The sequence below is a fragment of the Streptopelia decaocto genome, assembly GCF_964273445.1.
Source record: "Streptopelia decaocto genome assembly, chromosome: 8".
NCBI classification, from domain to species: Eukaryota; Metazoa; Chordata; class Aves; order Columbiformes; family Columbidae; genus Streptopelia; species Streptopelia decaocto.
In genome coordinates, this window is record NC_138662.1 from 12,871,977 (window position 1) to 12,898,321 (window position 26,345).

Genomic DNA, 26,345 nt, shown 5'->3' on the forward strand with positions numbered 1-26,345 from the left:
GTCACTGACTTCCTTTGGGATTAAAGAAGAAAAAAACCAAAGAACAAACCAACTTGTAGCACTGCATTGCATGGAGGAGATGCACCAAAAGTGAGGACGAGAAAGGGCACAGCAGCACTGCTGATAGATATGGCAAAAATTGAGGAGAGGACACCCCAAATAAAAACAGGAATGAATCTTCTGCCAAAGCTGGGAGAAAACCTGATTGGAGTCCTGATCAGAGACAACATTCTCTCTTAAAGTACATACAAACTCACTCAGAAAAAAAAATGACTGCCCAGTTCCTTTGATATGGATCATACAGTCAGCATATTTGTAATAAAGATGTACTCAAAACTTATTACCTTCCCTATGCCTTGTTCTTGATCTAAATGTAATAGCAATCCATCCTTAGGGTACACAGAATACACGAAAAAGTACAGCTTCCTTTTAAAACACCATTAGAATATTTTACTGTATGTGGACATACACTCTTGTTACTCCTAAATGCTATTCTAGTGAGTACAGTTTATATTCACCGGCAAAGCTAAATCTCTAGGGATGCTAGAGAGGGAATGCAATTTCTAGTAATAACAGCTCACAACAGTGAATACTATCCACTTATCCCCACAATTTCCAGCTATTTTGGACTCCTTTCTGAATTAACCTTTCATATCAAAAGGAGCAATTCTGCACACTAGAGACTCCGACACAATTTCATGCATAATTTATTCACTCAGTTCAACATTAAACGCAGAGTCCTTGACTTTGTCAAGGTGGATTCTGTTGGCAGACTTCACAAGCAGCAAAACAGGAGAAATGAGATCTGCAGCTCAACCTCTTCACCTATTCTGTCTGGTAAAAGGAAGGAAAAAAAGAAAAAAGAAAACCCTGACATGCTTATACAATGCCCTGCAATCAGCAGAATCTGCTGCAGACACCGTTGTTTTGTGTGTTGTGTTTTTGATTTTAAAATGGAAGTATCAAAATCATGGATAGGAATAATTTCCTCGTACTCTGCATTCCCTCTAGACTCAATCCTGAATCCATTGTTCAACCCAAAGTCCACTGGGAATTAAAGGAAGCTCTTTGTGAAGGATCAGGCCTTTTCCTCACAGTTGATGCATGGCAAGGCATGTTATTCAGGCACAGCATGACAGAGTTTAGGCTTAAGGAGCTTGTTGGGAAAGGTTTTTAAATGGTGGCCCAGCACACATTGAAAAGGTCGCTAATTTCCACTGAAAGCACCTGTATCAAACACCGAACCTAAGGAAAGGCTTCCCCTCAGTCCACATTTCAAAATATTATATAAAAATTACTGATGTCACTGGGCACAGAGGCTTATGCCATGCTCTGTGTGATCTGCATGCTCTGGTGGGGACCCAACCTGGCTTGGCAGCCTGTCCCACATGTGTGGGAATGGTGGATTTTTTTCCATCGTGCCCTCAGGTGCCAAGTGAACCCCACTATATACCTGAGCTCTGCAGTTCCTGCCTGCATACTTTGACAGCTCAGTATTCCAGATGTTTTGCAGCTGGCTCTGATGGGACAAGATACAGGGAACCTGGGCATCCCTGCCAATACTGTGTATTAATGTAAAAGAGCAGTAAGAGGCTTCAGAAACCCTGGTCAAGGTGGCACTGTGGACTGATGTGCTGCCATTGCACTTCTCTCTGCTTGCTCACAGCCTTGATGAGCCACGGTTGTAGGTGAAAAAGCCAGAGCTACATGGGCCCCACAAAGGCCCCACTGTTTGAGATACACAGGCACAGATGTGTCACGTCCTTGGGGCAACTTCTGCAACATCTGGCAACTTTTCTTGTAAAGGGCATCAACAGCAGATGTGGATGCAGCACAGGACACATTCTGCAGCACTTGGATGGTATCCTCTATCTGAGGCTAGGATGTAACTCTCGAGCAGACTAGTTTTACACCAGAAACAAGAGTACATCATATACCTTCTGAGAGTTTGGACTAACTGAATCACAGCTTCAGGCAGCTGAAAAGGACTTCCCTGCCTGGTAGTGTTATTTATATATATCGTATGGACATTTTTGTGCTCGGAAAGAGCCAGTGTAGTGAGGCAAATCCTCTGCTTCCAGGAGCCTGCACTGCTGCAGAGATTTGAGGAGCAGCAGATAAGCATTAATCCTGCCCTATTGCACTCAGCTTGAGAGCAAAATTCAGCCATAGTCACCACAGCAAGAAAGCTACAGCAGCCATCTCCAAAGAGCAAGCATTGCGCCACTGTCAGTGGGTGACTGTCTCTGCCCTCTAACTTCTGCAGGGGCAGAGGAATGAAACCTCGTGCTGCAGACACCTTAGACAGCAAACACAATCCTTGCCAGAGCTTATTCCAGCTCTCCTGAATCTCACCACACTTTTCAGCATCTCTTAACCAGCTCTGCTCTAGACTGGCCTCCCTGCAGACAATGGGGGACAGAAACACCATTCTCCATCTCTGCCACGAAGCTGAGCTGTGAAAGCTGGCTGTGCTAGCCCTTCCCCATCTCCTGCCCATAACTGCGTCATCCTCCTGCCTTTCAGCATGCCCATGGGGCAGTAGAAGAAGGCTGTTTGTTCTCCAGCCTAAGCTGGTCTTCTCTATGATAGAAAAGCCGGAGCCCCTTCCATGCATCCAGGTATGTTTGTCCCACTCCAGCCAGGCAAACCCCAACAACCCCGACATGCCAGGGCACCAGAGAGGCCACCACACTTGCCACTTTGTCATTTAGACCTGTAAGACAATCCTATTTGTCCTTATACCAATGACAAAATATCTGCCAGGTTGAGTGGCTAAAGTTCAGAGCTCAGTGGAGAAATCCTGTACAAAGAGGTGTCTGTAGAGTTGGGATCCCTCCCGCTGAACATGAGCATATCCACTCCCATCAGCTCCAAGAGTATTCAAAGACCTGAGTACCTGCAGAACAGGGGTCAGGATGTGCCTTCGTGTTGCAACTGGAGGATATAAAATCAATTGCAACGTTCTGTTTTAAGGATTTAATTTTCATGTCTTTACTCCTTTCTTTAATCTCTGCGCAGCATGTACTCTGCCTGCCTCTAGATATTTTAATTCAGTCACAGTAAGTCAGTTGCACAGAATGGGCACTAGAGAGCAACAGCAATTCAATTAATTTCACAGTCACTGCAGGGAGCTGGGATTTTAAATGCTGCACATTGCAGGTGATCTGTAACATTTCGTTTATTCATATACTTGGTAAAGGTCTTTGTTTCTTTCTTATCAAACTTGGAGGTCATGAAAACCAGAGGTCAGAAAGCTCCTGGTCATTTCATTTTAGAAACAAATATGGTACCTGTTAATGCAAATAACGTTACAGTCAAGCTCACACTGACACATCCAGATTGAAAAGGGAATAAGATCAAATTGGTTTGCATTAATAACAGAAGGGCTATACATTTAATGAACTTAGCATGGGCATCATCTGTTAGCATGCTGGACCTGCCACAACATCCTGGAGATTCATAAACTAGAATTAAAGGTGAGACTCCTCTAGCTGCCAGCAAACATAAGCTTTTCTCTTTCTTGGGACAAAGTCACTAATCAGAACGAAACAAACACAGCTATTTCATTTGCATGTCTGAAGCTTACCACATTTCTCTGGAACTGAGAAACTTGGGGTCTAATTGCCTGCAGTGTTTTCAGTAGAGGAAAATAAGCGAGAGGTTGTGGTTGAATTACAAACTACTTCAGGGCTTTCCCAATTCCTGTGAATACTGGGAGCGAGCTGTCCTTTTCAAGAGCTGTCTCAGCAGGGCACAGATACACTCTTCCAGCTTGTTATATTTGGAATTAGAGACCCTGAAACAAAGGCCACCCACATCAAGTAAAACTCTGCTATTGAAGCTTATCAACCTGCATTTAGAGCTTGTGATTCCTCTGATCAAAAAGTTGCAGTATTTTAGATAAAAAGGTAAAAAGATATATTGTGTGATGGAGCTGTCTCATCATACATTGTCATGAACAAGAAATAACTTCAGCGCAAGAGTGTGTTCACATCTTTGCAAACAATCTAGGATCACCATCCAGCATGTTGTGGGCAGGAAACAGGACCTGCCTGGTACTCTTTAATCTGCTCTGCACAAGAGCTCCCAAACATCCTTTCCAATGGACTTTACCTCCAAAGTGTCTGCCACTGGTCCCACTCGCATGCTTATCTTTTCACCATCTGAAGAATAATCAAATGCTTCTTGGCTGTTCACTCCAAGATATGGCGCTTCTGCACATGCAAAGATTTTGCCATCATCTGGCAATTCTTCTGCGATAGCGAGGATACTGTAACCTTTAAGCTTGCCAATTAGTAAAATCTTCCTGGCTCTGATCATATGAACAAACATCTTAAAAATTTGCCCTGTTGAAAGACAAGAATGAAAATTTGAAAATAAAACCATAGGAAAGAGCGTACCCTGTTCACAATGGAAAATAGATGTACCTTTCAAGCAATCATGAAAAAAAAATCTTAAAATGCTTTCAAATAAGGGTTTAACAACAGAATCTGACAAAATTTCATCTAAAATGCAGCTAAAAGACAACAGAATAAAGGGACTGGTTTTAAATGTAGAACCTTTATCGTCAATGCTGCTATTGTTCAAGTGCTTGTTAAATAGTGCTTGAAATATTGCATATTTAAACATTCCCCCCATATGAAAATGGCTTTAAGATGTCTCCATATTCCTTCCTGAAGCCAGTAAAAAAAAAAAAAAAAAAAACCACTACATTACCTTGCATTTGCTCTTAGAGTCATTATCCCTAGACAGCACCATCATTTAAGAAATTTATCATCAGTGGTGTCCTTCGAACAATGTATTAGTGTAATACATTATAAGAGTACTTCACTGTGATGATATATTGCTCAAAAGATGGGAACATCTGGGAAGAATGAATCTGGGAATAGATTTAGTGTAATAGGCTTTATATGGGGATACAAGCCTGGGTATTGCTACATGAAAAGGTACAGTGCTTGGCCACAGGCCACCTCCACTGCAAAAGCATGTAAATCCCTATCAGATACTAATAAACCCAAACCAACAGGATTTTTCCCTTCCTTCCCCTTGTAGTGAGGACAATGATCTCTGCTGCCCGCTAATGGATGAGGCTGGAACTGTGAATTAAAGGACGTGTGTGTGAGCATGTGTGCCTGGACACAAGGTGAAAGACAGGGAAAACTCATGCAAAAGGAAGATGAAGGCCTTCAGGAAGTTCTTATTTTCCATTTTAAGCAATTTTCCACATTTTCTGAGCATTTCTATGGCATTCATCCTTTCCCCACTCAAGATGGAGTAGAGGATGATGAATTTCAGTGATAACCTTTATACCAATCTGGTGAAATTTTATCCTCTTGATTGATCAACTTGCCATTCAAAGAGCCAGAGGTGCACTCTTGCTGCAGCCTAACTTTGGGTTCAGTTCCTCCAGTGTCCCCTGGACCATGGTCAGGTGAAGATTTTCTGGAAAAAGAAATTTCAACATTACAGTAACAACCAAAATCTGAGTACCTTGCATAAAACAACAGCAACCAAGAGGGAACTCCTGGAAAAGGTTCATTTGTGCATTAGCATGAAAAATTAGCCCAGAAGCATTACAAATATCCCTAAATTACAGTCCTAAGAGAATCTGTCTTGGCAATAAGCCCGTCCTGGTGCTGGCAGCCACTCCAGTCACAGGGGCGTGGAACAAAGGGGTTGTGGAACCGAAGGAAAGCATTCCCCACTGTTCGGTCCCACATCTTTCTCTTGTTTGTCTCTCTGCTGGTTTGGTGTAAACGGGTCCAGCTACCCTGGTCAGGTTTTGTTCAGTCAAAAAAAAGGTTCCATTGCAGAACAAGGGAAAAGATGTAAAATCAAAAATTTTTCTCAAGACAGGGAAAAAAGGTTTTCCTAACAAACAGCTGAGAAAAGCAGGGTGTCTCCAGGTGCTATTTCACAGAAGCCAGACCTGTAGCGATGTCTCTGGATGAAGTGAGATGCTACCTATTACAGAGAGAAGGGAAGAGATGACTGGAAGAGATCTGTAGCCCCCAGACAGATTAGATTATCTGAAGAAAGTAACCACCAGAAACGGCTGGTTACTGCGGGGCAGAATTTAGAGCCATTTCAGCTTTTTTTTTTTTCCCCAGCTTCCTCCCACACTCCTCAGTAAGATGACAAAGAATTCATAACCCGTGTCAGCCACACTCAGATAATCCAAGACTTAAAGAGTAGAACATTTCATATAACCTCTTTTCTGCCCCTCACAAATGCTTTAACAACTTTAATAAGATAATGTATAGCTATTATCGTACAGTAAGCGTAAGTCAAACAACTATCAGCTATTATTTCAGCAACAGAATGAACGCTCAGCGTTCCTGTAATCCACAGCCTGGAACAGTTTACACATTGTCAATTTTAGACAGAACTGGCTTTTTCCACATATCAAAATGTACACTGATAAATGGGAATTGTTTAGCAGACCCCACATGGCTGAGTAATATACTGTAGCTCGAAAAAGAATAATGGGAGTATCAGTTGGACTTCTGAATTAATGATACCTTAAATTACTTTAATTAATTAGCTTAGTTACTAGAGTAATTTAGTTAGCAGATTAATTAATGTTTGTCGAGCACTTGGAGATAAAAGCTGCATATAAAGGCTGTTATTATAGGGTGGATCCAGAGGCGCAGATTTTCTTCATTCTTTATTTATCCCAGCACCAGTTTGATCCAGGGGCTCACTTCAGCAGGCACTGTGTGGATGTTGGCTTGCTGATTTTTCACAGGATATTGCCATAGTCAAAAGTCAACTGGCAAAATATAATCCAAAATTTAGAGTCAGGACATTTTGTTCTCACTTCCTCTGCTCGAGGCCATAGGTGCACACAGACACACACGTCCATGCACACTTTGCCATATACTTAAGTGCAGTTATCTCTCCTTCTTCTTCCACTGTCCTCCACATTTCTGGCATATTCTAAACAGAAAATCTAAGAATATATTCCTACAATCACAGAAAGAAGCACAAGGCTACAAAGGAGTATCCCTACCTCTTTGAAGTTGCCATTGCATCCAGGTAAGGGTCTAGTCCAAGAGCAACATCAAGAGCTTTTTGTAAGTAATTCTTGAGCTGTTCAGGAACACGAGAGTCATTGATGGCTATTTCTTTGGCTTTGAGAAGGTTCTCAGCAATGAGTCCAGCTGGGGTTTCTGAAATGGAAAATGAAAGGAAGAACATGATTTTGTAACTGCTTAAATCAACAGAAGAGGAATTAAGACTGCAAAAAACAAGTGCCATTTTTTTTCTTAAAAACCCACATTTTTGAAGGACTGTGAAAACAATTATGGCAACCTTCTCACACTGAAAAAATACTATAGTTCTAATTAATTTTTATTGAATGCATTGTCCCTCTTTCCTCCTCACAGCGAATCCCTTTCTGAGAGGAAAGGACAAAAATATTTCAAAATCATGAATTTTCACTTTTGAAGCTCTGAGACAAATGCTGAACATCAAACAGTCTAATTTGAAACCCATCCCTTCAAGTAGCTTTTTCCTTGGAGAAAACGCAGTGCTTCTCAAACAGTTCTTGCAAAAACAGGCAGATCCTCTCAGGCCAGGACATGTAGGCACTGGGTCTAGCATTGTGAAAAGGAAGATCATCACTATCTGCATGCCAATGGGGTGCATGAGTGCCCCCGACACGTGTATGTGACACGGAGGCTCCTGTGCCCAGGGTCTGCAGAGCAACCTGTAATGTTTATGCCTAAAATACAACTACACCTGTTCTAATGCAGATGAAGGGACAAACGCTTAAAAAAATCGTTGTGCTAACTCCATGATGGCATAAAATCAAAGATACTCTCCAACTACTGATTTTAATTCCTGGCAGGAATGCAACCTCCTAAACCTTCTTCTGGTGCACCATCCTGAACCCTTCGCTCCTCAGGTCACAAAAACTAACTATACTTGAACCCATCAGAACCACATGGCACATGTCTCAGCATCTTTCCACAAGCCAAACCCTGCCAAAAGCTGATTATTGAGGTAAAGAGAAACAGTTAAGCACAACACATCAGTGTTTCAAAGGCTGCAGGATCTACATCACCCTGCCATGGGGGAACAAGCAATGCTGCCCATGGCACTGTACTCACCCTGAGACCCCAGAAAACCCATATGACAGTAATGCAACAATGGACCTCAGTGAGCTATGGCCCCACAGAGCGAGATATGGTGCAGAAAAACTGCCCCACTCCTCAAGTGTAAGAGCATGTGCTGGGTTATGAAAGCACCAGCGAGACCAGGTTCAGAGACACAGTGCAGGATGCAGTGAATATAACTGGGGTGGAGCAGATTGCCCCTGGCAGGATTTTATTCCCTGTGAGAGAAAAGCTGCAGACAACTAAGTGAAGCAGGTGAAATGAGGACATGCTTCCTCTGGAGGACCAGCCCAGGCCAGCCCAGCAACTGTGGGGCAAACTCTTGACCATGTAGAACTGCTGTTGCTGCAGGTACCGTGTCCCCATCCCAGGATGAGTTTCTGGTGGGGTCACGGATGCCGCAGAAGGCATCCAGCCACCCCATGGTCTGCTGGCAGAGTTTTGGTATAAAGTCACCAAGGACATCAGAATATCATATCATATCATATCATATAGTTAACGCCCGCATAGCCCACTGTTCAGAAAGACTGTATGAAGGCAAATGCAACAGCTTATTTTAGGAATAGCTTTTAATTGGAAGACCATTAAAGGATCAGACTGCAAAGTAGAGGTATATATATGTGCCTCTAACTTCTCTGTTCACCATTTCTTTCCTGTCTACTTGAAATGCTACCTTGGATATATTCCCCAAACACTGGGTCTTATGGGTGTTCTAACCCAGCCTTGGTGCTGGCCTTCTGTCAGCTTCTAGCCAAGTGGTAGCATGACAGGAGAGTGTAGCTACTAAGAACACAATTCTGATGTTTTTTTGAGACAACTTCATCAATTTTCATTATCCAAATTACTAAAAAATATGAAAGTGGACAAGGAACATAAAATCTATGTGCATTTTACATGAGAATTGTCAGCCTGGACCAGACTTAGGGGTCATCTAAACAGCATCAGGCAATAACCCAACCTGATGTACAATGAAGGCAGATTTAGATTAGCTATAGCAGCCCCTGATTTACATCTCATGCTGCTCTCTTGCCATAGGGATGACTTATATCTATTTTAGCATTTTTATAATTAACTGCAAGCGCATGAATAATCACCCCCTTCCCAGATCGTGTTAGTTTGCTGACTTCAGCTAAACCCTCAGCCCAGCTACAAGTTATATGAAGACACACTGTCTTTGTGCAGCATTTTCACGACCACACAAGCAAGCATCTCTGGGCTCCCACCGTACAGCTGCAGGATGCGGGAGGTCAGGATCTGCTCATCCTCCCTGCCAAGCACTCTCAGGCTTTTTGTTAATTTAGGGGGGGAAAAAGCATGTTTATAATCCTGTTGGATTTTAGTAATCATCATGTTATTCTTCTGGATAAGCAACAGACAAGAATCCCTTGTCAGTCAAGGAGGGGGAAAACAAGATTTACCTCCAGCTGTTTTGTAATCTGTGTTATAACATAAACCGCAAGTGCCAAGAAGTGCTATCTGGGAGAGGGAGCATGCAGTACATGCCAAGATCAACCCTGTATCTTACATTGTATAATCTCTTCAGGAAATGCTGCATTTTTTACAGCCTGATGATGCTTTGGGCCAACAGCAGAGGTCAGGATTCCCTTCATTTATGCAAGCACCAAACAAGTCAGGGCAGAGCTCAGGCCTGGCTGCCGGGCTCAGCTGGGCTCTGCTCAAGACTCTGAGCACTAAGACGAATGGAAATCTATGTAACTTTTTTTTTTAAATGTTACTCAAAGAAAAGTGCTTCATTATAGTGCATAGTTTTGTACAACCCCAGCAAAGCTACTGAACTACATTAAGCACTAAACTAGATTGCCTGGTTGGCTCCCCACAGCTCTGTCTATGCACAGACACGTCTTTCCCTTTTCTATCTAGTTTTACATTATCTTTTTCATGCATACAAAGCGGGCGGTGGAAAGGGGATGGGGGGGTGGAGAAAAAAAAATAAAAAGAGTTTACTCAGAGGAGAAAAACGCTGCCAGGTGCAAAGCAGAGAGGCTGAAGTCCTACCATGAAAGAGCAGGAAACGGTTGCTTTAAGCCTCCAGCGGCTTCATTAAAAAGATAAGGTAGCAGTTTTTAAAATGGACCACAGCTGCCAGGAGGATGACTCCCAGAATCTTCCTCAGTAGAAGCTGAGCACACAGTCAGCCTGTTTTATTAATACAACTAAGCTGAATAATAGACTGCAGCTTCTCCTTTTTCCAAAATAAGACAGTTTTGGTTCATGCTAAGGTCAGGAGTTGGGATTGCAGGTGGGGGCAAGGCTATGTGTGGGGGACATTAGTGTCCCCTGAGCAGGCAGGTGATACGGCACCACGGAGGGACACGCTGCTCCAGAAGCAAAATTAAACTCTGCAGCTTTGTCTCAGATTATACTTTCTGGGTGGGGAGAGCTCAGCCAGGAAACGGGAGGACACAAGAGGGTTTGCAGGGGGCTGCCCAGGTGTAGGCACGGAGTCAAGCACAAGAGAAAGCAGTCTGGATTTGGCAAAAACAAAGCAAAGATGCCACATCCAGAGTTGTGGGACCATATCATTGGTTTCTTGTTTTGGACTATTCTCATTTCACTTTCCAGCCTCTAGGTCTATTTTGCAGCCCCAGCAATGACTTCCAGAAGAGCATTCCCTTCCCAGCCAGGGCAAAGCATTGAACCTGATACACCCAAATACCGTGTTGCCAGACAGTTTGGTTCTCCCGGTGCCAAGCAATTTGGCAGGAGCTGCTCAGTGCTAAACACTTGGAAATCAAGTCTGATAACACCATCCCAAACAATTCCAGCCATCATATTCACCAAGACACCTCAGGCATTGACAGCAGCATATCACAACACTCACTACTTCATCTTAGCACGTAAATACACCTCAGCCATTACTTTTGATCAGGCAATCCTCTTTATGGACACTACAATGCAATGCTCGAGCTATTTCTTTACCCCACCAGAACCCTGCACACAAAACTGCACCCCCTAGGAGACCCTATGCTACTGCTTGATCGAAATATATTAACCCCAGCTGTGATGTATGCCTGCCATATGGACGGAGCTGTAGCAGAGGGAAGCAGGAGTGTGTTTATGGCACACCTGCAGCTGCGTGGTGACTCCAAACCCACCACCCATGAGCCCAGGCAGGGCCAAGTGCCAGGACAGAGACATGTCATAGCCCATGGGGGGCCAAGAGTGGGCTGGCAGCGCGGGCCAAACCCAACTGCCTGGTAAATAAACATTTCAGGGGGCCCTGAGCAGAGCTTAGCCAATGCTTAGCTTCAGCATTGGTAGTGCTAGAGCCTGCAGCAAAGTCAGCAGTGATGGCATGGGGAAAGGTGGTGGCTTAGGAGTGGAGCAGGAGCATGAGGAGAGAGAGAAGGAGGAAGAAGCCAAAGCTGTTGCTCACAGCAGGAATCAGGGTGCTAAACTCTGCCTGAACTTCAGGGAAAGGTGAGGAAAACATGCTGACTGGCATGTTTTCTATAGTCTCTACTGCTGAAAAAGAAGTAGAAAAGTTGGATGCTCCCCAGTGTTCCTCTGATTGAGTGAGGGAGGCTATGGAATCACCGACAGAGAGTATGCAAACCATATGTTTATTTTCATGCATAATAAAGGACACTGCATGTGGCAGGTCTAAGCGGTACACACTGACAGTGGGATCCAAAGCCCAAGGCAGTCAATGAGGGTCTTTCGTCAGCTTCAATGGGCTTTAGATCAGGCTGCGAGAGAACAAAGTCTCTCTGTTCAGAGCAGCCTGCATTCCCACGCTCAGCTGTTGACTTTAGAAAACGACCAAAAAAGGCAGCAAACATCTCGCCATGTGTGCCACACTAGGCACACGTGGCTATCACAGAAAGCGCCGAGGCAAGGTTAAAGCTACAGAAAAAATATTTATGAAACAAGCATCCCAATCAATCAGAAACGAGTCTCAGCCAAAGCTCTCTTGGCACTGCAAGTGTTCACCTCCCACCCATCCCCTTCTCCTGGTAGTGTCCTCCTCCTTCCACCTCAGCTTCCTGCAGACCCACCTCCCCTGCTCAGCCTCAAACTCCCTTCTCCAATAAACCCTTCCTCTTCTCCTTTCTGTCAAGCCACAGAGCCTGTAGGTCACGTCTCTGTGGGGCAGTGAGGGATCCAGGACCGGGACATCACACAGCATCCCCTCCTGTCACACCATCTCTCCTGGAGCTCCCCACCCCACATAGGGAGTTTACCTGCAGGATTATGCATGTTGATTCTTGTCCCCCAGCCTCACAGGATGCTGCTGTGTGTTTGTTGCCTCTGCAGAGCAGCACGTTGGTTCTCAGGTGTCTGTCGAGGGGATGGGCAGAGCAGCACGTTGGTGCTCAGGTGTCTGTCGAGGGGGTGGGCAGAGCAGCACGTTGGTGCTCAGGTGTCTGTCGAGGGGGTGGGCAGAGCAGCACGTTGGTGCTCAGGTGTCTGTCGAGGGGGTGGGCAGAGCAGCACGTTGGTGCTCAGGTGTCTGTCAGGGGGACGGGCTTCTCCACCTGTGATCACCTGGGCAGAGCACCAGCCCTTGGGAGAGGCTGTGCAGGAAGGATGGCCCAGGGCTGGGGCTGCACCCGCTCCAGCTGCACCCACCTGCCCCCACCCAGTGTACAGGCAGTGGGTGAGATCCAACAGCAAATGATATGAAAGAGGAAGGAAAAAAAAAAGCTGACTTCCAATTCCTTCATGTTACGTAAGAGCAATGCTCATGTCCTGACCGCGGGAAGCTGCTGGCTCTCAAAGAGGTGATAATCGACAATTTCATAACCTTCTGGTTACATAGCACAGACATGTGTCCCACCTCAACCAGCAGGCCTGAGGCCAAAAAAGTCCCTGGACTTTGAACCTTGGGTTATCTACAATTGGTCCATAGCTGGGAGGTCACCCACTGCCTCACACAGGCAAACATCAGAGCACCTGGTGCTCTGGGGTCTATCTCAGAGGCCAGGTCTCTGCATGGGCTGGAGAAGGTTGTGTCACACGGGCACCAGTTGTCCTGCACCCCTAGAAAGGGTCCCAGGAATGCACTGGCTGAAGGATGTATCAGGAGAAACCACTGGGAACATCCAAGGTATCAAAAAACCTAAGCTGGCCTGCAGCAGGGTTTAAGCAGAAACGGCTGGCAAGAAATTAAAGCAAAGTAATTAAAGAGCATGTGATTAAGCTGAGGTCGGCTGGCCGTCTCCACACAAATGAAGCACAAACTGAAGTTAATGAGGAAACATGGACAACCCCATAACCAGAACAGCATCTTTCACTTTCTGGGATGTATCACCCTGGGCTTGTTCAGTCAAGGACCAACTCAATGTACCTGCAAACGTGCTGAGAGAGCCCAGCGCTGGGCAGAGGAGCTGAAGAGGCTGGAGGAGGGAGTCAGGTCTTCACTGTAAGGCTCTTGGCAGCCCATCTGCAAGACAGATGATACGAGAACATGGCAGCCATTGGCTATGGCAAGCAGGCAGAGGTTGGAAAGTCAATTTGTCAGCCTCTAAAATGAAACAGAAGACATTCAAATGCCCCCAGAATAGAATAGGGAAATATAAATGGAAAATAAGTAAATGCACAGGAGAAAAGAGTAAAAGAAAAGCAAATAAAATAAGTCCCAATGCTCAGTGGATTGCTATTAATCTAAACAAATAAACAAGATGAAGAGGACAGACCTCCTTGCATACCTAAGATTATTCCATCTTGTGATTTAGTAAACAACAAACTGCCTTAGACCTGCAGTTCCTGTAGAAAGCAATCCAAATTGTGTTTGGATTGGGAGTTAAAATTTCAGATGAGTATTTGGTAAACAGGCTAAGAGCTTTAGTATGCCATTTAATCCACCCCCCCCATTAGCTTTGGAGGTGACTTTGGGCAAGTTGTTTCTCTTCTGGTCACTCTATTTTGCTCTTCTGTAAAATGTGGGTAACAGTCCATCCTCTTTGCAAAGTGCTTTGCCATCTGGAGATTTAGCCAGCAGTGAGATCTGTATGTTAGGACTTTCCTATTACCCTCCGTGGAGCAGGGCTACACAGCTTTAGAGTTTATTCTTGTAGCTTTTTCACAAATTTGAGATATATGCAGGTTCCTAAGTGAGTTTGCCTGCAATTAACCTTTCAGTACAATGACAACTCGCTCTTGCCTGATGGGCTCTGGAAGAACTGTGTTTTCCAGCTTCTGCTTTTACGCCTGGTTTTGGTTTTCTTGATCTTTGTTTCTGAACAAAGACGGCTTTCAGAAACACAGCCTAGAGAAAGGCAAAGATGGGTTCACACCTTCAGGCACTGCTGGTGAAATCAAAGGAAGACCTTCCCCTGTGCTCAGTGCACAGAGCTGTACACCAAGGGAGCTTTTGGTGTGGCAAGGTGCACCCGAGCCCTCTGACTGCCTCAGCTGGAACCTCCTATGGAAAGGTTAATCCTGCATCCCTCAGTCTTATGGGGAACAGGGTGCTGGCCACCAGCACCAGCACAGGTCCCCATCAGCCCCCATCACACCGCTGCTTCCTAGAGAAGGGGAATTCCTCCCCAGAGGATGGACGTGCCTTTGAGTCACGGAAAGGGTGTCTTCGTGAGTACATGGAAGGGATCTGGCATAGTCTTAGTAAGACAAATAGGTGACTGTGGCAGATACACTTCCACCTTCTCTGAGAACTGCTGTAGCAGTTGTACATCCCCCTCTCCTTCAATAGGGCAGTTAATGGCTCTTTTGCGGGACCCAGAGTCGGTTAGCCAGGGTCGTTAGCAGAGGAGGAGCAGCCCAGAGAAGCAGAGAAGCTCCTGGAATGCCCACAGCCAGATCTGATCAGACTATAAAACTGGGTTCCCGATGAGGATTCCCTTTGTGGTCTTCTCGGAGCAGTGGGTCTGTACCAGAGCCCTCCCCTTAGGTGAGAATGCCATCTAAGGAAACTTCCCGGGACTGGGAGCGCCTCACCTCCTCGTTTGGGTGAGTGATAATTTAAGTCCTCGCCGAGTAGGCAAGTGTAGCCCCTGCCTAGGCAGGCAAGTGTAGTCCTTGCCTGATTCAGGCGAGTGTAGTGTCCTGGAGTCAGAGGGCTCTGGTTTTGTTTCTTGTGAGTGCATGCATGCATGCTGTGGATCCTCATTATTCTCATTTGCTGCACCCCAATAATCTCAACTGATATCCGAACCTTTATCTTATGTTATAGGAGGGCTAACTAATTGTATAAACCGTGTTTCGGTCGGTTCATTGGCTGTACTTTTTCGGGCAGAATGAAGTCTGTTTTGGAACTTGCTTTGCCGCCTAAAACTGACTTCGGGGTCCCTCCGTGACAGTGACAATTGCAGGCAAGTACAGAACCCAAAAGACAGGGTCACCAAGGCTGAGATACCACTGTCTGGACCACACTGCTGATCCTGAAATTACCCCACCACACAAAAACGTCAGCATCTCAGAGTCCCACAGGCAGTTGGGCAAATGAATCAAACTCAGCTCATCCCCCAAATTGCCCTTCAGGGGACAAACTGTCTCTGATGTTTTATTTAAACCCACCATAAGAGCTAAAAACAACCGAAAAAAAATAATTCTGTTCCTCAACACAAAAGAATCCCTGGAATGTGAGTTCAAAAGAGCTTTAACCAGCTGGTATCGATCCCATCCTGTTGCTCCTCATGCTGTCTCACCCCACAAACGCGTGTTAGAGCCGCAGCCAGATCAGAGGCTCCACACAGCAAAGCAGGTTCCTGAATGTCGCACAAAATCACACAAATTGCCTTTCATAACTTTAAATTTGCTGTAGGGCATCGTGTTGGAAGTTAACATATGCATTCCTATTGTACTTAAGCATTATAAAACTAGCCGATTATGAAACCCCATCCTGGTACCTGCACGTGTCTTCAAGCGCTCCTACCACCCCTAACATGCATCCCAGATTAGATAATCTTAGTTTTGTAATTGTTTTCCCTCGTGTAGACAAGACCTCCCCTTCCAATGCCTGGTCACCTGGAGCCTTTAAAAAGCACCTCAAAGGCACCCAGTTACAGGAGATCTCTTAACTGGGAGATTTTACCCTCTGGAACCATGCCGGTGTCAGACGAGACCTTTGCTCTGGTGGCCCCGGCCACGATGCCCCAGAAGCCCTGTCAGACAGACTTCCAGCTGGTGCGAGTCAAGAACACGTGGTTCCGCATCAAGAAAGGAGAAGCTCTTTCTGACTGCAAGGATGAGATAACTCTCTCTGAAGCAAAAATGTAAGTACAAGAGTCCTCATTGCTCAATGATAGCTGTGTTGGATGGCTCTGGCTAGCCAAACTGCACGGTCTCCCTGGTGGGATGCATCTCCGATGGTAAAACTATCTCGTATGTGGCTTAAACTCACCATTTTGTGTACAACCCTGTGAAAGTGGGCTTCAAAATGTGTGAAATATGGCAGCACGGGTATTTGCTGTTCTCCTTGGCATAACCCGGCTAAGGTACAGAGGGAGTTTTATCAACAGCTTCAATTTTTATGGATGGAAAGTTTATTTAAACTTCTAAAAAGCTTATGCAGGGACTTCTCAATGCTGCACTTGGAGTTTTTTTTCCCTGTATGTACATGAAATCTTTGTGTGTGAAAGCTCATGCACAGGCACGGGAGAAGGATGCATGTATAGAGACGGCTGCAGATAAATGAAATGCCTAGATAGGAAAAATAAACACAGTAGGTCATTGACAGGAGCAAAAGCCATACTACATCTCTCAGACTGTAGAAGTCACCTAATGCTGCTTCAGACAGAGGGAACAGACAAATTTCCCCTAGAAATACATACAGCTCTTTTCTGATATTATATCTCTCCAGTTAATAATCCTTTAATTACAGGATATTCCTTTTCATGAGCGCATGGAGCCGTGTTTGTAATGCTGGTCTTTCTTACTACAGCTACGTTTTGCATGTCAGAAGTTTTCTAGCATTTGTCATACTCAGACTTTAACGTCTAAAGTCTCACCCTCTTCTCAGTCAGGTCAGAGGGATCTTCACCAGCACTGGCCATGGGCAGCAGCTGCACGTGAGCGTTGCCCAGGCAGAGCTGCAGGAGATAGAACAGGACTTTAGCAGACCCAAAGGTGATCTGCTGGACTTCAGTCAATTGTGGGATGAATCTAGGGCCCAGAGCACACCCAGACAAATCCTCCGCTAACACATGCCTCAACAAGGCTATGTTCAGCCTCAGATTCACTACTATCTTCATTGCAATGGGTGCCAGTTGTGCCATCCAGCATCTATAGCTGATTCCAACAACTAACATGCAAAGTCATCCTGTCTCTTAGAAGGGTCACATACCAGAGACGGGTGCACATCCACACAAAGTACAGCTATAAGGTATATATTTTGTGCATTAAAATGTAACATGATGGTGGTTTTTGTAATACTGCATTTTAAAAGCTCAGAAGAAATTTTATGGAAGATATAAATCCTCACTGTTTAACACTTAAAAAGGTTAGGGCCAGAAAGCAGAGAAGCATCTATTTAGAGCTGTAAAAGAAAGTGGAAAGAAACTGGGCACGTACAGAAAGCTGATTATCCAATAAACCATCTGCTCATTCAAAAACAAAAAATAAAACAAAGATTCATGGAAACTTTCAATTTTTACCCAACTGCAGCTCAAGAAGAGGTCTCATATAAAATATATTTTGTGGCTTTGCTCTTAAAAAAAAAAAAATCATTCACTTCCCAACAGGAGTTGGGAATTAATAAATTGGAAGGAAAAAATTATTTGCTTCTCCATCCCTTCTTGCTCTCTGTTTTATCATTATCATGCAGAAGTTCAGCCATTTGACTGTTCTCTAAGATGGTGGAGGGTTTCTCCAGTGCCAATGCAATAGGGCCCTGGCACCCAGGAAATGTGTCCCACCCTCGCAGCCCCACACTTTTGTAATGCACAGGCAGGTGACTCCACATTCCCCACCCCCAGTTACATATTTAAACTAGTTCAGACACGCAAAGTAAAAAAGAGGAATATTATGATTTCAAACCATGTTTTCTGATCTTTGCCAGTGGTGAATGTGTCTCTGAAGGTGGAATTTCTTGGACAATTGAAGCTCCCATCTATTTTTGCTACAAAGTGGTAGAAACATACAATATTCTGGATCCTTCTAACACCACTCTGCTCTGGGGTCACATCACTGACCCCCAGCAACTAGAGCTAGCCACTAGTGGCAAAAGGAAGTTGAGGCGCTTTATTGTCATAGATGAAGTCGTTGATGAACTTTATGGCTCCAAAGTCAGAGAGTACTTTGAAGAGAATAACGTTCAGCACAAAATCCTCGCCCTGCCTACCACTGAGGAAACGAAATCCATGGACCTGGTCTTGAACATCCTACAAGAAGTCCAGAGCTTCAGCATCGACAGGCGAACTGAGCCCATCATCGCCATCGGAGGCGGCGTCTGCCTGGACATCGTAGGACTAGCTGCGTCACTCTACAGAAGACGTACCCCTTACATTCGGATCCCAACAACCCTCCTCTCTTATGTTGATGCCAGTGTGGGGGCAAAGAATGGGGTGAACTTCCTGCAGTGTAAGAACAAGCTTGGGGGCTACACGCCCCCAGTAGCTAGTTTCCTGGATAGATCCTTCATTCAGAGCATCCCTCGGCGACACATCTCCAATGGCCTTGGTGAAATTTTAAAGGTATGAACTTTTGCAACTGCTGTTTTCAAAACTGAAATAATAGAATCATAGAATAGTTTGGTTTGAATAGACCCTCAAAGCTCATCTAGCCCAACCCCCTGCAGTGAGCAGGGACATCTTAAACTAGATCAGGTTGCTCAGAACCCCATCCAGCCTGGCCTGGAATGTTACCAAGGAAGCAGCATCTACCGCCTCTCTAGGCAGCCTATGCCAGTGTTTCACCACCCTCATTGTTTAATATTTTTCCTTATATTTAGTCTGAACCTATCACTTTTAGTTTGAACCATCACCCCTTGTCCTGTCGCAACAGGCCCTGCTAAAAAGTCTGTCTCCATCTTTCTTGTATGTCCCCTTTAAGAACTAAAAGGTCGCAATGCTGGTAAGATATCAATCAGCATCTATGGCATTGTACAAACTGCCTTACAGTAGCAAGGCTGGCCCATCAAGGCTGCATGAGGACTTTTAACTCTCATTAAACCCATATATATTTTTACAGCTGCTAAATTCGTTAGAATATCCCTTATATGCAGTGCATAGTGCTAACTCCACAGAGTGAACTCCAAAACTCAAGCCCAGATGTAGACACAGCACAGCCAGGGAAGAAAACATCTTCCCATTAAGGCTGATCCATGGCATTCTAAAATGAACTGCTGGCAGAGAATTTGAGGTTCATTATACTGGGGATTAATAATCTGCAAGATCATTTGTACCTACCTCGCGGGCTATGTTGAGTGCAGTCAATCAATCTCCTGCGAGACAAATTTTACTTCTAAAATTACCTGGGAAGTGCACAGAAAATGGTTTTATGCCTGAAGAGCTTTGAAAACTTTTGATAAAGCAAAGTTCAAGCTATTAAAGTGTATTAGAGATGAGTTCATCAGTAGCATCTTTCAGTGCTTACATAGTGGGAACTCCCCAGGATACCTGGAGGTTTCTGGCAGGCACTTGGAAACCCACAGGTCATCATTCCCCCCTACAGGAAGGGCTAATCCCTCAATCAGAGGGTGAAAAAACACATAATTGTAACAATTAAATCACTCTGAAGCCTCATATTGCCATGCTTTCCCATATTCTGTTGCCCAAAGAGAAATTCCAAGGATTAGATGAGAGTTACCTTGGGGATGTCCACCATCCAGTCCCTGTCCTGGGGATGGTCACCATTCAGCTCAGACAGTCTCGAGTTTCCTGACAGGCACAAAAATAGCTAAAGCTCATTATGAACCACCTGCTGGGGTACTGGAGCATGTAGCAAGCTCCCAGCATGGTCAGAGTTGGCTAGTAGCAAGAGAACTTGCCCATCAGTGCTCCCATCATCTCTGCCATTTTACCAGACCCTCACTGGGCATTTACACACTGCTTTTTGCATATGATGTCTTCTTTTACCATAGCTGACAAAGTGTCACAGCACAAGGTCACATTTCCTAGAGACCTGAAGATACACCAGACTGGTGTATCCTCCCTACTCCCACAGTCCCATATACATGCTAACCAGGAACTGTCTCTACAGAAACACTTTTGCATGTTGCAGAGGAAGAAATTGCCCATGTACCAAGCGTGTAGGTATTTCTTTGCTACTGGATAACATGATATTGTAGTCCAGCGTATTGAAACACTCAAGTTTTCAACAGCACATACAAGGATCACATAATGATCTCTAATTACCTCTTATTTTCTACCCTAGATGGCACTCATGAAACACAAAGGGCTGTTTGACCTGCTCAAGAGTCATGGGAAATATCTGCTGGACACCAAGTTCCAGTCCTATAGTGGCTCTGCTGACCATGGGGACGCTGCACTGCAGACTACCAGGATTGCCATTGAAACCATGTTGGAAGAGCTGGCTCCCAACCTCTGGGAGGATGACCTGGACAGACTGGTTGATTTTGGTCACCTTATAAGCCCAGAGCTGGAAATGGTGAGTGACAGACTTTGTATTTCAGCATATCTTTTAAAAAAGAAACAAAGAAACAAAATGTTTTCAATGAGCAGCATGAAAACTTTGTGCAAGTGAGCCAAGCTAAACTCCAGATTCGCACATTACCTCAGATCACCCAACACACCCAGTCTGGTCCTGTTGGACAGAGACACCCTTCCCTGCCCGGTTTCCCCCACACATCTGCCCATGTTTCTTATTCAGATCATGGGCCCGTTTTGCTTCTTACCAGACAGTTACCAAAGCAGAAAGATGACCAGATTACAGTGAAGCCATTAGAAATAACCAACATGAGCTACAACAGTGCAAAGGCATGGAGAGCATAGGCTGTATTACCTGGGAGAAATTGCCACTGAGGAATAAGGTGGGGGGGATTAGACCTTGTACAAAATTCAGAGCTCTTCTCTCCAGCCCATGGTTTTCTTCATCTGTGATTTGAATAGGGAGATAATTAGATCCTGGATCCCTATGAGAGATTTTACATGCGATTAATCACCTGTAAAAGAGTCACATTCTTCAACCCATAAATCACAAGATGCTAACATCCAGCTAATCTGTACTTCTGCTGTGAGCCAAATGTCAGTTTTCACAAGTACTTTTAGAAAAAGCCTACTTATTTACTATTTGTCAACCCAAACCTTTATCCCACCCACCCTTGCTCTGCTTCAGAGGGTTTTGCCATCACTGATGCACGGAGAAGCAGTGAACATTGACATGGCATTCATGACATACGTGGCCTATGCACGGGGGCTCATCACTGCCGAGGAGAAAGAGCAGATCATCCAGTGCATGAGGGGTCTGGAGCTGCCGGTCTGGCACAGGGGCTGCAGCTGGGCCCTCATCAAAAGAGCCCTGATGGAACGCCTGAAACACAGCGGGGGACAGACCCGGATGCCGCTCCCCACCGGCCTCGGCGTTGCAGGTACTGGGGGAGAGGGACACCAGGGACCCCTGGGAGTGGGCGCTTGGGGGACAGTGATAACCCAACACACTGACCTGCTGGAAAACCTGCTCTGCGATTCTGCAGTTACATGTTTTTGGTGTTGCTTGTGCTTTTCTTAACATCCCAATAAACCTGTCAAGACACAGGATCCTACTGATTAGACTGAGGTCTAATTAATTGCATTATGATTGACCAATTCACTTTGCAAATGTGTTTGCAAACCGACAGTCTAAACACAGTTCTCTGACAGACAAACCGATAATGTCAAAAGGAAAAATGATTCCTTTGTTATACTTGAAAATATTTGTTAAATAATCCTTGGCAAAAAGAGTTTTAATGTGTTACTGTGCCTGGAACAAATACTTGAAAACTAAACAGTATCTGTTCAATAACTGGGGTGAAACACTCATAAGACTTTAAAAACAAAACAAAAAAAACAACCGAACAAAAAAACCTCAACCCCTAACACAGAAGTGATGCATGGAACCAGGTTGTGATCTCTTGCATCAGGATCCATCCAGACTACATGGTGTTTCAAAAAGATGGACCCAATTTGCAATCACTACATCTCTGAAATTGTGTCCGTCTTTATGAAACACCCTCTATTTCCATGAAGCTCAGTCACTACACAGTCACAAGAAAACAGACTCTCATAAACTGGAGGAGCTACTCTCCCCCCTAGTGAGGTAATGCATGCAGGCAGGAAAAGCTTCTTGGGATGTCAAATTAACTGCAAGTCTCATTTTACAGAGATATTCAATGACACTAAGGAAGAGACTCTGGAAAGAGCATACAAGCTGTGGGTCAGGGACTGCAGGACGGTGCTGGAAGAAGAACCAGCTGCCTTCTGAGAGCTGCAACCCTGGCTGAAGGTCCTGCCCCAGGTGTGGAGCTGTTTGACATTGTGAGTGGGCAGGACTGAGTTTTAAATGAGATAACTGTAGCATCCGTGAAACCATGTACAGCCCAGAGCTGTGAGGAACAAGAACAATATTGGTATCTGACCTGATTTACCTCTTTTGATTGCTCTTGAATTTGTTAGTGCTCAGGAAGCGATTGCTCAGAAGTAAAGCCACCAAGTGTCCATAGTGTAGTTTGTAGCAAGCTGTCTCCTTTGGGGGAAAGTGGGTGGCATTTATTAATTAATTTGATTAAGCCCAACGGGGGGACAGCCATGGCCTTGCATAGCGCTATCCCTCAACTGCTTGTAGCTGGACCGCTGAAATCAATAGGTGTATCTGGCTCACAGACCATGTAAAAGAAGTGGAGCATCTTGATGGCACCATGCAAAACCTCCATGCTATATAAAATATTTGAAGTGGGTTATCTCCGTCACTGGTTTTCGCATTCTGAGTTGTTCTTGTTTTTCAAGCTCATTCAAACTAGCAAAAAAAGAACCTCAGCGCCAGCCTTTGCTCCCAATGTAAGGGAACAACACACCCCGATTATGGACACTGCTGTACGGCCACAGAGCAGCGGATACCACTGCTGTGAAGCACGATGGGAGCTGTATCTTGACAGCATGGCAGTCCTATGTTTTGGGACTCTTAGATATTGAGGATATATTGAGATATATTTTGTTGCCAAAATGTATAGTGGTGGTTTTACTGTGTAATCCCTGCAAGCCACCAGTGTGACAAACACGATACTATCTGCATCAGTGTGTTCTATGAACAAAGCTGAGCTCCAGGCAGCTCCTGGGTAACCCCATGGAGCATCTACCAGGGGCTTCCTGTCAGATGCTGACCACAAAAAAACGTAAAGACAATGTCAACCTTCCCCATGGAGGATGAATCAAAGGAATCACAATCAACAAACAGCTTTTGAATTATTTACAGCATTATTATATTTTATTTTTTTTTATGTCATACCAGTTTGTGCTGATGTGCTGGCTTCTGTTTTGCTGAAGTAATAAAAGCTATTAAAACCAGAAAACTTGTAAAATAATTATTCTATTGCTGCACACAGTGCATGTCTGTGTACGTTTGCATGTGCTTGAGAGACAGAAAGACACTGAAAGGATGAAGAATAGAACTGACACAAAAAGTCCCTTTTCCTCTTGAGCCTGGAGAAGGTGTGCTTGAAAGCACACAAAAACCCTCCCCTGGCCCTTCTCCAGAGCCAGGCATTTCTGCAGCTTCAGGATGGGGTTTCACACAGATGGTACCACCTTTCCAAGCAGACCATTCATACGCCCCTCACAGAAAATAGCAGAACACCACATCCTCAGAGCCACGACTTCCCATAGAAACAATGTCCTAAACCCCCAAGTTAAATAAGCCCAAGGATATCAATGAAATTTTGCCTTTTTTCCAGACAGTCAAACATAGGTTCATTTAGCTGGATTCTGACAGCAGCCAGTAGGGAAAGCATCACTCCCGCTCACAGGGAAGCCATCTGCACCATCAGCCTTTTGCTAGAGCAGAAAGGGACAGTGCAACTTAGGACTAGATGAGGACTTGAACTTTTTAGGAGCACAAGAGAGCCCCAGGACAGCAGAACTGATGAGCAACATGCTGAGAGTCTCCAGGAGGGGAGCCCCATGTTGTCTGCCCTCTCAGAGCTGACCTGGGACTGCAGACCTGCAGCTCTGCTGCTCCTCTCCCAGAGTCCACAGCGATCCCCTGGGTGCACTCAGGAGTGGTTTACCTCCTCTCCAGGAGCTGGATGGGCCATTTTTTCACATCAGATAATCTGGAAATTAATGAAATGCAGGATTATCAGCTGCCAAACAATCATGGTCCTTCAGTGCAGCAATCCTACCTGGGGGAGGTACAAGACAAACATCAGCTCGAGTTGCTTATTTTAAATGTCCAGGGAGAGACCCTCAGGGCCCAAAGGCATCTCTCACTGCAGCCCCATGGAAAGCCAAGCAACAGCTTGACAGGGTCCAGCAGAACTGAACCCAGAGGAGTCACAAAACCAGACATACCCATTAAAAGCCCAACAGCTCAGACTGATGTGCTGTTGGTGACAGTGGGTCACTTGCCAGCCATTTCTACATGTTGGCTTTGCCTCCATCTTCAGGAGCCTGTGTGTGTGTAACAACATATCAAAGGAGCTGGAGCACAATTAAGACTGAAAAGTGAACACATGATTATTATTTTTTACTCTCCCTTTTGCCATGGGTGACAGAATACAATCAATGCCTGACATGCTTGATTGCTTAGTAGCAGACAGCCACATTTTTAATTACATACTAAAATATGCTAAAGAAATAAAACGGCTGTGCGACTAATATGTGTATATCAAGAAAGGCATATGACAGCACCTAAATTGCTTCAGTGTCTGATAAAGAGTGCCTCTGCCAGGCTTGTCATCGAAAGATCAAGGGAAGGAGGTAGAAAGCATTATTACTAAAACAACAACTTTTAAAAATACACCTCATTGTTTGCAGTGCATTTTTTTAATGTCTAGCATGAACTTAATTCTTTTCTGTTTGTTCAGTTTTAATTCCTGCTTTCTCAAATGGAACTATTATCACTAGAACTAAAATTTCTGTTTATTCTCTTATTACATCCAATGACATATTACTCCAAAGAGAAAAGTGGAAAGCTGTACAGGACCCAGCTGGGTTCACCACAGAGCGCATTATTAATGGATTTGTTTGAATGAAATTATAATAATACTTTAGTCATCAGAAAGATGTTAAAATGTTTTACTATTTACATGTTCTGAAGTAATTTGTTTTGCAACAACCTGCTCCAGGAACCGCTTTTTAGTGTGTGTGTGGGGAAAGAGGGTAAGATTCTGAGCTCTAATCTTTTTAATAAAGGAGTATCTAAGCAGTTATTACTCATGTCCAGTCAACAGCAGCATTCAATGTACCCAATGCAAAAAGAGAATCGGGTCAGTGATACTGAAGAGACCAAAACATTTTGACTAAATACAAACAGTGACTAAACAAACAGTGCTGAACATGACAGCAATCGCCCTGTTCCTTGTACCATGCAACATGTGCTCAACGGTGCTGCGCTTGTCTGTCTGGAGCCGTCACTGCTGGCACAAGTTACATGCTGCATTCAGACAAAATGTCTTGCAAATGACAGAGTTAAATCAGTTCGCTCTAGAGAAAGGTGAGTTCCCTGCTCGTACTGGGATGGATTTACTGGGCTGGAGCTCATGTGGAACCGCAGGGAGATGCCACCTCTGCCCCACCAGCACCGGGATGCAGCCAAAATCATCACTGCAGTGGGATGGGTGCCCAACCAGGGAAGCCTGTTGTCATTGAAGCTTCACAGCCTGCTGGAAAAGACACAGCCCCACAAGAGTGTGCTGTTCCCCACTTTTTAAATTCATGTCTAGCTCTTGCTGCCATCAAAGGTGGAAAGCGGGGAAGCCAGTGGGAGCAGGGAGCTCTGGAGAGGCACCGCGGAATGGCAAGAGAGCAGGCAAAGTGCTCAGGCAAGACCAGAGCCCCCAGAGCCATGTGCCCCATAGCCGAACCCAGCTCAGAGCCCAGAGCGCATCCCTGGGCCCTGCACATCCCTGACCCTGCTCCCGTGGGAGAAGCCCCATGTGTGGGCACTGGGTCTGACACTGGACACCCATGCTTGTCCGCCCTCCCAAATAATTGTGGCTGCCCTACTGATGGCTATAGCGAGGTGACCGCTGATGGGCTGTGCCCAGCTCCCAAAGCCTCTGATGACCTCCCACAGCCCCCCCAGACCCCAGTGCAGCTCCCCTGCCCACAGCAGACTCATCGGGCATTGAGGATTTCTCCCATAGCT

At 45.0% G+C, this 26,345-nt stretch overlaps 2 protein-coding genes across 2 annotated transcripts in view; one reads left to right on the top strand and one right to left on the bottom strand.

Moving 5' to 3' along the window:
- LOC309443243 (uncharacterized protein) overlaps positions 1–12,349 on the bottom strand; it is a 35,342-nt gene extending 22,993 nt beyond the window's left edge. The window contains exons 1-4 of the mRNA XM_082060008.1: positions 12,329–12,349; positions 7,016–7,175; positions 5,354–5,445; positions 4,117–4,349 (exon numbers count right to left, since the gene is read on the bottom strand). Coding sequence (XP_081916134.1) covers positions 4,117–4,349; positions 5,354–5,445; positions 7,016–7,175; positions 12,329–12,344 — 501 coding nt within the window. The 5' untranslated portion in view covers positions 12,345–12,349. The remainder of the gene's footprint in view (positions 1–4,116; positions 4,350–5,353; positions 5,446–7,015; positions 7,176–12,328) is intronic.
- Positions 12,350–18,375: 6,026 nt separating this feature from the next.
- Positions 18,376–22,590, top strand: LOC309443301 (2-epi-5-epi-valiolone synthase-like). The gene is made up of 4 exons (XM_082060085.1): positions 18,376–18,739; positions 20,421–20,654; positions 21,342–21,594; positions 22,366–22,590. Exons 1-4 carry the CDS (start codon positions 18,407–18,409, stop codon positions 22,464–22,466), a joined length of 921 nt encoding a protein of 306 aa, XP_081916211.1. The 5' UTR covers positions 18,376–18,406; the 3' UTR covers positions 22,467–22,590.
- The last annotated feature ends 3,755 nt before the right edge of the window (positions 22,591–26,345 follow it).